At 44.3% G+C, this 13,253-nt stretch overlaps 1 protein-coding gene and 1 long non-coding RNA gene across 29 annotated transcripts in view; one reads left to right on the plus strand and one right to left on the minus strand.

Moving 5' to 3' along the window:
• The window catches only part of CABIN1 (calcineurin binding protein 1), a 164,009-nt gene that overhangs the window by 6,655 nt on the left and 144,101 nt on the right, over positions 1-13,253 (plus strand). For all 28 annotated transcript variants that reach the window (XM_077950308.1, XM_077950323.1, XM_077950312.1 and 25 more), the window contains exons 2-3: positions 10,818-10,895; positions 11,447-11,539. In XM_077950308.1, the coding sequence (XP_077806434.1) occupies positions 10,893-10,895; positions 11,447-11,539 (96 nt within the window). In that variant the 5' untranslated portion in view covers positions 10,818-10,892. The remainder of the gene's footprint in view (positions 1-10,817; positions 10,896-11,446; positions 11,540-13,253) is intronic.
• On the minus strand, positions 1,633-5,433 carry LOC144331885 (uncharacterized). Its single transcript, XR_013399465.1, has 2 exons — positions 3,026-5,433; positions 1,633-1,878 (listed from the first exon to the last, which is right to left on the minus strand). It is a non-coding gene; the product is annotated as an uncharacterized LOC144331885 (long non-coding RNA).

A 13,253-nucleotide genomic window follows, 5' to 3' on the forward strand; every position in this document is an offset into this window, starting at 1 on the left:
TTATTTATTTATTTTAAATAGTATGGTGCTCTTGTCAGCCAGGCTGGAATGCAGTGGCATGATCACAGCTCACTGCAGCCTCAACTTTTCTCCCTCAACCGCTCTGAGTAGCTGGGACTACAGATGTGTGCCACCATGCCCTGGCTATTTTTTGTAGAGATGGAGTCTGTCTGTATTGCCCAGGCTGGTCTTGAACTCCTGGCCTCAAGCAATCCTTTCACCTCAGCTTCCCAAAGTGTTGGGACTAAAGGCGTGAGCCACCATGCCCATCCTGTGTCTCAGTTTTTAAGAGCTCTTTGTATATTAGGGATATTATCCCTCATCAGTGGTATATGTTGCAAATATTTTCTCCCAATTTGTTAGCTTTTAATTTTTTTCTGACTTTTAAAATATTTTTTTTGGTCATGCAAAATTTTTTAAATTTTTATGTAGTTAAGTGTATCACTCTTTTCTCTTACTTTTTCTGAATTTTAAATCATATTTGACCTTCTCTACTACTTAATACTAAGTGTTGATACAAAGATTAAAGAGGAATTCACCAGTATCTCCTTTAGTAGTTGTATGGTTTCATTTTTTATCATTTAGATTTCTAATTCATTTGCAAGTTTATTGTGAGTTATCTATTTCCAACAGTTAATACTGTTCCAGCAGTATTTAATACAAAGTTCATCTTGACTCTAGTGATTTGAGATGCCATCTTTGCCATATTTTTTATTTCCATATGTGCTTGAGTCTAATTCTGGACCTCATCTTTTTGTCTATGTATGCAGCAGTACTGCACTGATTGTATTATGAAGGCTTTGTATAGTATGTTTTAATGTCTGTTATGCCTATCCCCCCTTACAATTTTTTGTTTTGTTTTCCTAGTCTTAAATTTTTGTTTTTCCATATGAATTTTAGTATCAACTTGTCTACTATCTTGTCAGTATTTGTATTGGGATTGTACTGAATGTATAAATTAATTTGGGAAGAACTGATATCTTTATATTTTTGAATCCTGTCCAAGAACAGGGGATGTCATTTCATTTGTTCGAGTTAACTTTAGTGTCTTTTAATAGTGATTTAAACTTTTTCTTGCACAGTTTTAATTAACTTTATTCCTAAGTATTTAATGATCTTGTTGCTATTGTAAATGGGATTTTTCTCTACCATAATGTCTTCTTTTATGGTTTGTATATATGAAGGCTATTGATTTTTATGTATTAATCTTATATTGTGCAACTTCACTGAGTGGTTTTTTTTTTTTTTTTTTTTTTTCCTGAGAAGGAGTCTCACTCTGTCGCCCAGGCTGGAGTGCAGTGGCACAGTCTCGGCTCACTGCAACCTCCGCCTCCTGGGTTCAAGTGATTGTCCTGCCTCAGCCTCCTGAGTAACTGAGTAACTGGGATTGCACTGCCTGCCACCACGCCTGGCTAATTTTTGTATTTTTGGTAGAGACAGGGATTCATCATGCTGGCCAGGGTGGTCTCAAACTGCTGACCTCAAGCAATCCACCCACCTCAGCCTTGCAGAGTACTGGGATTACAGGCATGAGCCACCATGCCCAGCCCACTGAGTTATTAATGAATAAATTTTATCATCGATTTTGGGGTTTCCAGGTAGTATATCATATTATCTACAATTAGTGATAGCTTTTCTTTTTTTTTTTTTTGAGACGGAGTTTCGCTCTTGTTGTGCAGGCTGGAGTGCAATGGCGCGATCTCGGCTCACTGCAACCTCCGCCTCTTGGGTTCAAGCGATTCTCCTGCCTCAGCCTTCCGAGTAGCTGGGATCACAGGCATGCACCACCATGCCCGGCTAATTTTGTATTTTTAGTGGAGACGGGGTTTCTCCATGTTGTTCAGGCTGGTCTCGAACTCCCGACCTCAGGTGATCCACCTGCCTTGGCCTCCCGAAGTGTTGGGATTACAGGCGTGAGCCACTGCGCTTGGCCTTTACCCATTTTTATACCTCTAATTGATTTCTCTCTTCTAATTTCATTGGCTAATATTGCACCAGTGGATAGTAGCAGAGATAGTGGACATCTTTGCTTTGTTCTTGATATTAATGGACATGCCTCTAGTGTTTGCCCACGAAATAAGATTTTGGCTTTAGGACTGAGGTATATTTATATTATATTAAGAAAGTACCTCTAAATTTCTTTTTTTTTTTTTTTTTTGAGACGGAGTCTCGCTCTGTCGCCCAGGCTGGAGTGCAGTGGCCGCATCTCAGCTCACTGCAAGCTCCGCCTCCCGGGTCTACGCCATTCTCCTGCCTCAGCCTCCCGAGTAGCTGGGACTACAAGCGCCCGCCACCTCACCCGGCTAGTTTTTTGTATTTTTTAGTAGAGACGGGGTTTCACCGTATTAGCCAGGCTGGTCTCGATCTCCTGACCTTGTGATCCGCCCGTCTCGGCCTCCCAAAGTGCTGGGATTACAGGCTTGAGCCACCGCGCCCGGCCAGTACCTCTAAATTTCTATATTTTTTTGAGCATTTTTTTTATTATGAATGGATATTGAATTTTGTTAGACTTTCTCTTCTATGGAGATAATCATATAATTATTTTTCCCTTAGATGATTACATTGTGTTTTCACATGTGATGTGTGTTTTTTTGTTAGTATCTATTTTTTATTTTTTTATTTTTGAAACAGGGTCTCACTTTGTCACCCAGGCCGGCGTACAGTGGTGCAGTTACTGCTCACTGCTGCCTCAACCTCTCAGGCTCAAATGATCCTCCTGCATCAGCCTCCCAAGTAGCTGGGATTACAGGCATGTGCCACTATACCCAGCTAATTTTTAAATTTTTTTTTTTTTTTTTGAGACGGAGTCTTGCTTTGTCGCCCAGGCTGGTGTGCAGTGGCCGGATCTCAGCTCACTGCAAACTCCGCCTCCTGGGTTCACGCCATTCTCCTGTCTCAGCCTCCCGAGTAGCTGGGACTACAGGCGCCCACCACCTCGCCCGGCTAGTTTTTTGTATTTTTTAGTAGAGAGGGGGTTTCACCGTGTTAGCCAGGATGGTCTCGATCTCCTGACCTCGTGATCCACCCGTCTCGGCCTCCCAAAGTGCTGGGATTACAGGCTTGAGCCACCGTGCCTGGCCTAGATTTTTTTGTAGAGATTAGATCTCCTTATGTTGCCCAGACTGGTCTCGAACACCTGGACTCAAGTGATCCTCCTGCCTCAGCCTCCCAAATTGCTGGGATCATAGGCAGATTACAGTCATGAGCCACCATGTCTGGCTGTTAGTATTTCTTTAAATTTCTCCAACATTTTCATTCATTTCCTTTTATCTGGAAGTTGTTTATCAGGAGATTCTTAAATTTTTAGATAGACACGCCTTTCTTCTTCTGTTGGTGGTGATGGTCGTGTTAGTAAATTCTAGTTTTAAGCATTATGATTGGCAAGTGTTGTTTTTAGTATTTTTTTTTTTTTTTGAGACGGAGTCTCACTCTGTTGCCCAGGTGCCCAGGCTGGAGTGCAGTGGCGGGATCTCGGCTCACTGCAAGCTCCACCTCCTGGGTTCACTCCATTCTCCTGCCTCAGCCTCCCGAGTAGCTGGGACTGCAGGCGCCCGCCACCATGCCCAGCTAATTTTTTGTATTTTTAGTAGAGACGAGGTTTCACCGTGTTAACCGAGATGGTCTCGATCTCCTGACCTCGCGATCCACCCGCCTCGGCCTCCCAAAGTGCTGGGATTACAGGTGTGAGCCACTGCGCCCTGTTTTTATTATCTTTACTTTATGGAAGGTGTTTTCTTTGTGACGTGAGCAGTTTTTTGTGTGTGTGCGTGAATGTGCTGTGAGCACTGGAGAAGAATATATCATTTCTGTTATCAAGTTGTGGAGTTTGATATACATCTGTATCATCTCCTCTATTCTGTTGTTTAGATCAATCATCTGTCTCCTTATTTTTTCTCCACTTGATTTGTCTTTTAAAAAAAATTTGTTTTTTATTTTGAGACAAGGTCTCACTCTGTATCCCAGGCTGGAGTGCAGTGGTGTGATCATGGCTTACTGCAGCCTTAAACTCCTGGGTTCAAGTGATCTTCCCACTTCAGTCTCCTCAGTAGCTGGGACTACAGGTGCACGCCACCATGCCTGGCTAATTTTTATTTTATTTTATTTTATTTTATTTTATTTATTTTAGAGATGGGGGTCTCACTATCTTGCCCAGGGTGGTCTCAGACTCCTGGAATCAAAGGATCCTCCTACCCCAGCCTCCCAAAGTGCTGGGATTACAGGCATGAGCCACCAAGTCTGGCCATCATTTAAAAATTTTTTTGTAGAGACAGGGTCTCGCTATGTTGCCCAGGCTAGTCTCGAACTCTTGGGCTCAAGCCACCTTCCTGCCTTGGCCTGCCAAAGTGTTGGGATTACAGGCATGAGCCACAGTGCCTGATCAATTTTTTAAAAATTTATTTATTTGTTTATTTATTTATTTATTATTTATTTTTTGAGACGGAATCTCACACTGTCGCCCAGGCTAGAATGTAGTGACTCGATCTTGGCTCACTGCAAGCTCTGCCTCCCGAGTTCACGCCATTCTCCTGCCTCAGCCTCCCGAGTAGCTGGAACTACAGGCACCCGCCATCACGCCTGGCTAATTTTTTGTATTTTTAGTAGAGATGGGGTTTCACCGTATTAGCCAGGATGGTCTTGATTTCCTGACCTCGTGATCCACTCGCCTCAGTCTCCCAAAGTGCTGGATGGGATTACAGGGGTTCAAGACCAACCTGGACAACATAGCGAGACCCCACCTCTACGAAAAAACAGTTAAAAACTTAGCCAGGCATGGTGCCATGGGCTTGCAGTCCCAACTACTGAGGAAGCTGAGATGGGAAGATTGCCTGAGCCCAGGAGGTTGAGGCTGCAGTGAGCTGAGGTGAGATTGTGCTACTGCACTCCAGCCTGGGCAACAGAGTGAGACCCTGTCTCTGAAGAAAAAAAAAAAAAAAGATGGTTGTTACTAGTAAAGGGTATTATACAGTACATATTCAAAGCCCCTACAGTCTTCCCAGTGTGTCCATTATTCTGGCTTCTTCTTAATTTTGCTACGGGAAATTTTGGGGGAGCTGAGGAAGAGTGGTAATGATGGAGTGGAAATAGAAGGCAGTGGGCAGAAGGGGTGCTGGTCTCATGGGCTTAATGTATATGATAAGTCTATATGAGAATAATTTTTTAGGTTCTCCTTGATTAAATGTTGTGTAGACAGTAAAACTGTATACCCACGAGTATGCCTCAGTTCAGTATGTGTCTGTGCCCAGGAGACACATTGAAAAGTGGTGCCCAGCTTAAAGCTTGGGTTCTGCTGCAGACCAGCTGGGCAGCCTGAGGCAAATCACCTAATGTCGCAAGCCTGAGGTGCCTCCCTATAAAATGGGAGCTGGTCTTTGTGAGTTTTTGATTAGCATATAATACTTGGGCATTGACGAGCTTTTTGCTGGTACTTTTATTAGACAATTGGAAATTTTGTTTTCTGCTTTATAGAGTGATGTTGATGCAGCATAAGTGATAGCCCAACAGCCTGAGCAAATACAATTTTATTCTATGGCCATCAGCAAACCTGTTCAGAGCCCTTGCAGGGCATCAGTTGTGGCTCTTAGCTAAAGCATAATAGCTCACAGCTGTGTGTGTCCAGGGGCAGGCAGGAGACTCTTTGCCAAGGCACATCACTTTTTGTTGTGCTAGAAAGAGTGCTGGGCTTTGAGTCCTATTTTTGTCTCTTTCTAGCATTATGACTTTGGGCAGGTCAGCTAGTCTCCCTAAGCCTCGATTCCCTAATCTGGAAAAATGGGAATGATAATGCCTATTTTGTAAGACTGCATTAAATTCAAGTGAGATAATGTGAATGTGCTTTGTAAATGTCTAGGATGGACTGGAGATTTGGAGAGGTGCCAAGTGCTGCTGTTTTTAGACTATGTAAAAGCCAGCACAGGTACCCTTTTAGTGGGGAGAGTTGACTTGAGTTTTAACATAGAACAATTTTGAAAATAATTAGGAAGCCTGAAATCTCTATTTCTTCTCCTACACTGTGGACTCTTTTCAGGGTGTTTGGGCCCTGCTGATCATGGTACTCAGGGAGCTGTTGCTTCAGGGAATCCAGGTGCCTTCTTTATGGAGGAGGCGGGAGGGATTGGTCTGGGGCAGGGACTCAGACAACATATTGGGCCAGAAACCCTGCTCTGGATTTGAAGCTCACTGTTTTTTTTCTCCAGCTTGCGTAGTTATTTAGTCATTCATCTGTCCTGAGAGGCCATCTCCTGTCAGCTCTGAGATTGGACTTGTACTCACCATAGTCCTGGAGGCAAAGAAGTATATGCTCCAGGGGAAGGCACAGGCCCACCTGGCACCATCCTGGTAGTGGTTGGATGCGTTCCTTCGAGACGTTACTTAGGAAGCAGACGAGCTGCTTTCTTCCTTGTGGAATAGGTTGGCCTTGGCATGATGGCTGTATTGATGTTCTCCTACCCATGCACGTGGACCCTGCCACCGCCACACAGAGACCTGATCCTTCAGCCATTCACGGGCCCCTCCCTTGTTTTTCCTAGGTGGATCCAGTTGGCATCTAGGAAGACTTGCCATGACTTGGAGCTAGCACCTGTCCTGCAGAAAGTGGGTTGAGAGCCCTGTGGTTTGGCATGAGTGGATGAGAGCCCTGTGGCTTGGCATGACTTTTCTCCTGCCTTTGTGGGGTGGCAGGGGGCAGGAGAAAAGTCAGTGTGGATGTGACATAGGGAATCCCAGCTGAGTCTGCTGGTCTCTGGTCAGAGGAGCTCCAGGCTAGTGAAGCTATTGTCGCCATTTTATACACAAGGACACCAAGGGTTGTAAGGGATCAGGGGGTCAGGTATCTGAGACACAGCTCAGTCACACTCTGAAATTTTCCTATTCTGAATACAGTGTCCTTTCCATTTTTTCTTCTTGCAACCCCAGGTCTAGGTAGGACAACTGATTTTTACAGTAAGATAGTGGTGAAAAAAAATCGACCAATGGGTAGTTATTGAGCGACTGCTCTGTAAGTGAAGGCAGCAGTTCAGATGGAGGCTATGTGATGCTCAGTGGGATTAGAAGTGTTTTGGAATTCAGTGCACAGAGCCCAGTGAGTGAGCACCGGAGAGTGGCTGTCAAGTGGGGGTTTGAGAGGCTCTCCCACTTCTTCTAATCTCCAATGGGCTCCATAGCTGGCCCTTGGGGCTATAAGTTCTGCTTACTGGGAGTCATCAGGGTGTTGCTTGAGCTGCAGGTCTGGCCATGAGCTGTTGGCCTGCCTTGAGGATGATCAGAGCCTGTCAGAGATTTTATTTGGAGTAATGTCTTTGTGTTTTGAAAACAAGTTCAACTTTGATCCTAATTGGAAACTCTTCTATTGATTGTTTTACTTCTGGATATTTAAAAAAATTATGAAATATGCAAACAAAATTTACTATTGTACCCACTTTTTAAGTGTACAGCTCAGTGGCATTATGTATATTCACATTGTTGTGTTACCATCACCACCATCCATCTCCAAAACTCTTTTCATCTTGAAAAGTTGAAATGCTGTACCCATTAAACAGTAACTCTCCACTGCCCTCTCCCCCTCTGGCAACCACATTCTACTTTCTGTCTGTATGAATTTTCCTATTTTATTTTCCACCTTTAAGTGGAATCATATACTATTTGTTCTTTTGTATCTGGCTTATTTTACTTAGTGCAGTTTTTAAAGTTTATTTCATGTTGTAGCATGTGCTAGAGTTTCCTTCCTTGTTAAGGTGGAATAATATTCTGTTGTATGTATACACCATATGTTCATTCGTCTGTTGTTGGACACTTGGGTTGCTTCTACCTTTTGGCTGTTGTAAATAATGCTGCTATGAACATGAGTGTACAAGTGTCTGTTCAAGTCCCTGCTTTCATTTATTTTGTGTATGTAGCCAGATGTGGATTTCTGGGTCATGTAGTAATTCTGTATTGTATTTTTTGAGGAACTGCCATACCCTTTTCCATAATAGCTGTACCATTTTGCATTCTCACCAGGAATGTACAAAGACTCCAGTTTCTCCAGGTCCTCATCAATACTTGTTATTTTCTGACTTTATTTTGCTTTGATAACAGCCTAGATGGAGGGTTTTAATGCTATAGTTTCTACTTTTTTCATATTGTATAGTGGTCCCAGTGTCCATCTTGGCATAGCTTATGATAAAGCTTCAGTTTCTGGCCAGGCATGCTGGCTTACCATAATCTCGTGCCTGTAATCCCAGCACTTTTTGAGGCCGAGGTGGGTGGATCATCTGAGGTCAGGAGTTCGAGACCAGCCTGGCCAACATGGTGAAACCCCATCTCTACTAAAAATACAATAAATTAGCTGGGCGTGGTGATAGATACCTGTAGTCCCAGCTACTCAGGAGGCTGAGGCAGGAGAATTGCTTGAACCTGGGAGGTGAGCCAAGATCGCACCACTGCACTCCAGCCTGGGTGACAGAGAGAGACTCCGTCTCAAACAAACAAAAACAAACACAAAAACTGCAGTTTCCAAACTTTTGATTAGCAGTATTCTTTTTTTTCTAAATGTGGAACCCAGGAGATAAAACAGCTATCAGTCTAGGAAAAGTTTGAATCTTCTTTGTCTGTGAGAAAGTACTTCCTTCCTTTCATGAACCCTAGGAGAACTCAGAGCCTATTTGTGAAAGCCTGTGCTAGAAGTCATTGCTGTAAACACTGATGACAGTAGCAGTTATTTTAAATTTATTTTATTATTATTTTTAATAGAAACAGGGTCTCATCTTATTGCCCAGACTAGTCTCAAACTCCTAGGCTCAAGCAGTCCTTCCACCTAAGCCTCCCAAAGTGCTGGGATTACATGAGCCACTGAGTCCCGCCACTAGCAGTTATTTTAATTGATAAAAGTGGAGTATGTGTTTAGTCTGTCTATTTAAGGCTTGTCCCACTGCCTGCTGGGCTGTCCCAGGCCCTTCTGCCAGCCTCTCAGCTAGGACTTTTAACGGCTCCTCCTCCTGCCCTCCCTGACGTATTTGGTAGTGTGCATATCCCTATCCCGGTTCCTCGGGCCAGCCTCCCAGGTGTCAGGTCCTGTCAGTCTACCTCCTAGTGGGATTCCCCTTCATCCCTACTGTCACAGGTCCATCTGGGATCCTGGCATCTTTTTAAAAATAAGAGCTTTATAATTTACACACCATGTAGTTCACCTAAAGTGTACGAATTCAATGGTTTTTAGTATATTAACAGAGTTGTGTAACCACCACCGCAATCAGTTTTAGAACTTTTTTGTCATCCCAGAAAGGAACCTCTTGGTGATTGCTCCCCAGTTGTCCTTCTCCCCAAGCCCACTAAACCAGCGGTCCCCATCCGTTTGGCACCAGGGACTGGTTTCTTGAAAGACAATTTTTCCATGGACCGGAGGCAGAGGGCAGGGATAATTTCTGGATGAAACTGTTTTACTTCACATCGTCAGGCATTAGTTAGAGTCTTGTAAGGAACGCACAACTGAGATCCCTCGCATGCACAGTTCACAATAGGGTTCGTGCTCTTAGGAGAATCCAATGCTGCTGTTAATCCAACAGGAGACAGAGCTCAGGCAATAATGCTTGCTCACCTGCTGCTCATCTCCTGTTCTGTGGCCCAGTTCCTAACAGCCCATGGACCAGTACTGGTCTGTGTCCTGGGGGTTGGGGACCTCTGCACTAAACTACTTTCTATCTCTGTAGATTTGCATATTCTGGACATTTCAGATAATTGGAGTCAGAAAATATATGCTCTTTTGTGTGTGACTTCTTGCATTTAGAGTAATGTTTTCAAGGTTCTCGTGTGTTGTAGCATGTATCAGAACTTTATTCCTTTTTATGACTGAAGAATAAATACTTTCTTGTATGGACATACTTCGTTTTATTTATGCATTCATCAGTTGATGGACATTTAGGTTGTTTCCACCTTTTAGCTTTTAGAAATAACGCCTCTGTGAACACTCATGAACAAGTTTTTGGCATGGACGTGTTTTCATTTCTGTCGGGTGGATACACATAGGAGTGGAATTCCCTGGTCATATGCTAGCTCTGTTTAACATTTTGAGGAACTAGCAAACTGTTTTCCACAAGGGCTGCACCAGTTTACATTCCCAGCAACAATGCATGAGATTCTAAATCTCCACATCTTTGCCAATCCTGTGATCTTTTGCAGCCTCCAAACTAGTCTGCCCACCTCTAATTATTTTTCTATTATCTTTCTAAAACATAGGCAAAACATTTTGTTCTCCCTAAAACATCCATTGGTTCCCTGTTGCTTACAGATAAAGTTCATGGCCTCTGTGTTGTGGCTTGGCCCTCAACTACCTTTCCATCCTCCATTCACATCCCCGCTCTAAGGCCTTGTCTTCTAATTTTCCCATCACACCTCACTCTCCCTGCCTCTTTGCTTCACTATCTCCCACTGCAGTGTATTCTATTCTTCAAGGTTTAATGCAGTAACTTACTCCTTTGCCTTCCTTAATCCCTTTGAATGAATTGTTCTTTTCTGCCTTTAGATGTTGCCTGTGTTTCTTTTCGTATCATTTCAGCTTTTGAAAAAAATAATAGGCTTGTTACCTCTCCTAGCAGTGATCCCTGGGGGCAGGGATTGTTGTCACTCTTTTGTGTGCCTGACACCTGGTGCATTGCCAGGAAATGATGAATGCTATCGTGAGGGACCAAGGAGCTCCTTGTGTGTTAGACCACACTGCTGTCCCAAGGCAGCTCTTCACTGGCCTGTCTGCATAGAGCTCAGGACTGGTTCCTGGTGGACCTTGGCACTGTGACCTTCCTGGCTCTTCATAGGCCTTGTCTCAGTTTGTCCTATTTCCTTTCTAGGAGAGTTGTGGACTGGGGCAACCTTTTCCAGTAATGAGAAGTGATGCTGCGTGGCAGTGCTGAATCTCTCTGAATATGGTAAGGACTGATGCCTGCCTATTTTGCGGACATCAGTGTTCTTATGTTACTTTACTCCTGGGGGTGAGGAGCATTTTTGTGTTAGACTCTGAAGGCTCTTATTATGGAATAGCCTTCCTCCCAGGAGAGCTGTTGGCACCTTTGAGGGTATGAGATTGCTTGCCTAATGGTTGAAGCGGCTTGCAGGACTTTGTCACAGTTGCTGGAAACACATAAAGTTAACATGTTTTGTTGAAATCTGTTGTTCCATTACCTTCTGCTGTGTTGAGCTGTTGCTGGGGTGTCCCCAGTGTCTGTTGCTTTTGCAGTGGACGGTACCGAGGATATACTTTCTGCACAGATTGGCACAACCCCCCCCCCACCGGCCGCCGTTATTTATTTTTTTTCTTTAGAGGGTAATTTTTGTTCATTTCCTACATCTGAGAAGGCCATAGCTTTTCAAGGTAGAATAGATCATATGCTGGAGCAGAATTGTATTCATCTGTGGGTATTTGAAGAGATGAGTGACATCTCAAAGCAACTTATCTCTTCCACCAAACCCCTGTTTCTAGATTCGAATTGCAGCCTTAAATGCCAGCTCCACCATTGAGGATGATCATGAAGGAAGCTTTAAAAGTCACAAAACCCAGACAAAGGAGGCTCAGGTATGTAATGCAAGGTCTTCTCTGTAGGTGGACCTTCTCATTTCTATAGATGCTACCTCATTTTAAATGCATTTAGACATCTCCTCAGTGGAGTTTTAGGGGGAAATACCATTTTGAAAGATGGTTAGCTCTCCATCTCCTGTTAAACCTGTTTTACTTAGGAGACAATCATACTTAGGAGAAATTATATTTATTCTGTCAGTGTATGTGAAGGCCAGTTCAGCCCCCAGGCCCACTTCCATGCACCCCATTCCTTGTGCAGCCCTCAGGAGTTGGGATACCCAGGGAATGGTAGAATATTAATGGTAGATGGTGCTTCGAGGTTCCCTAGTGTATTGCCCTCATTTTATAGTGTGACGAGAGTCTTGAGGGGAGCAACCTAGACTGGGATCACCCTCCAGGTTAGTGAGGGAGCCAGGTCCAACCTCAACTCCCTAGATTGTTGGTCACTCCTCTTTCCCATGAGGCCTGGCATCTCTTCCATGTCAGCCTTCCTTCTTTCCATCCATTCATCTCTATACCCTTGTCCTATCCTAGTGTAACAGGGATTTGCTCCTGCCTTTGTTTTCCCTGAAATAAACGGATGCCTCCTTCCTCACCCTCCTGCATTTTATGGTAGAAATCAGGACAGTTCCAGAGCTGTCTCAGAAGTCTACTAGTCACCTGTCCCTAGTCTGTAAGGCATGTCAGTGAGGGTCAACCTACCCAGTGCCCCCTCCCTCCCACAGGAGGTTGTCATCCTCCCCAGGCAATGATCAGGCTATGGCAGAATGGTGAGTAGAAAAACATGGAAACCATGCTGGGCGCGGTGGCTCATGCCTGTAATCCCAGCACTTTGGAAGGCTGAGGTGAGCGGATCACTTGAGGTCAGGAGTTCGAGACCAGCCTGGCCAACATGGTGAAACCCCGTCTCTACTCAAAGTACAAAAATTAGCTGGGCGTGGTGGTGCATGCCTATAGTCCCAGCTACTAGGGAGGCTAAGGCAGGACAGTAGCTTGAACCTCGGAGGTGGAGGTTGCAGTGAGCGGAGATCATGCCACTGCACTCCAGCCTGGGCAACAGAGCGAGACTCAGTCTCAAAAAAAAAAAAAAAAAAAAGGAAATCAGTTTTTGTTTATTTTAAGAGGCAGGGTCTCACTCTGTTACCCAGGCTGGAGTGTAGTGGCATGGTCACAGATGATTGTAACCTCTAACTCCTGGGCTCAAGCAGTCTTCCTGTCTCAGCCTCCTGAGTAGCTTAGGACTGCAGACACCAGGCCACCATGCTCAGCTGATTTTTAAATTTTTTGTAGAGACAGGGGTCTCTCTATGTGGCCCAGGTTGGCGTGAACTCCTCGGTTCACACCTTGGTTTCCTAAAGTGCTGGGATTACAGATGTGAGCTGCTGTGCCTTGCCTGCAATGGAAACCATTCACACTGAACTTTTTACTCACAACCCTTCTGACATCATATGTTTGGGGTATTTTTCCCCCATACCAACCAATTCTCCAACTCTCCATACACCAACTGGGTGTCCTACAATTCAGTTATGACACTAGCTATCCAGAGTTAGTGTCAGACTCTGCAGCACTAACAGCTCATCCCACAAAACTGCCCTCACTTCAGATGCCAATTGCAAGCATTGAGTGCGAGGATACCTACACTTCTGTCCAGCTGGGCTATAAAATCAGAGATTCTTACCTCCTACCCCTTTTAGGTTTGATACTTTACTAG

This window comes from Macaca mulatta, chromosome 10 (assembly GCF_049350105.2).
Source record: "Macaca mulatta isolate MMU2019108-1 chromosome 10, T2T-MMU8v2.0, whole genome shotgun sequence".
NCBI classification, from domain to species: Eukaryota; Metazoa; Chordata; class Mammalia; order Primates; family Cercopithecidae; genus Macaca; species Macaca mulatta.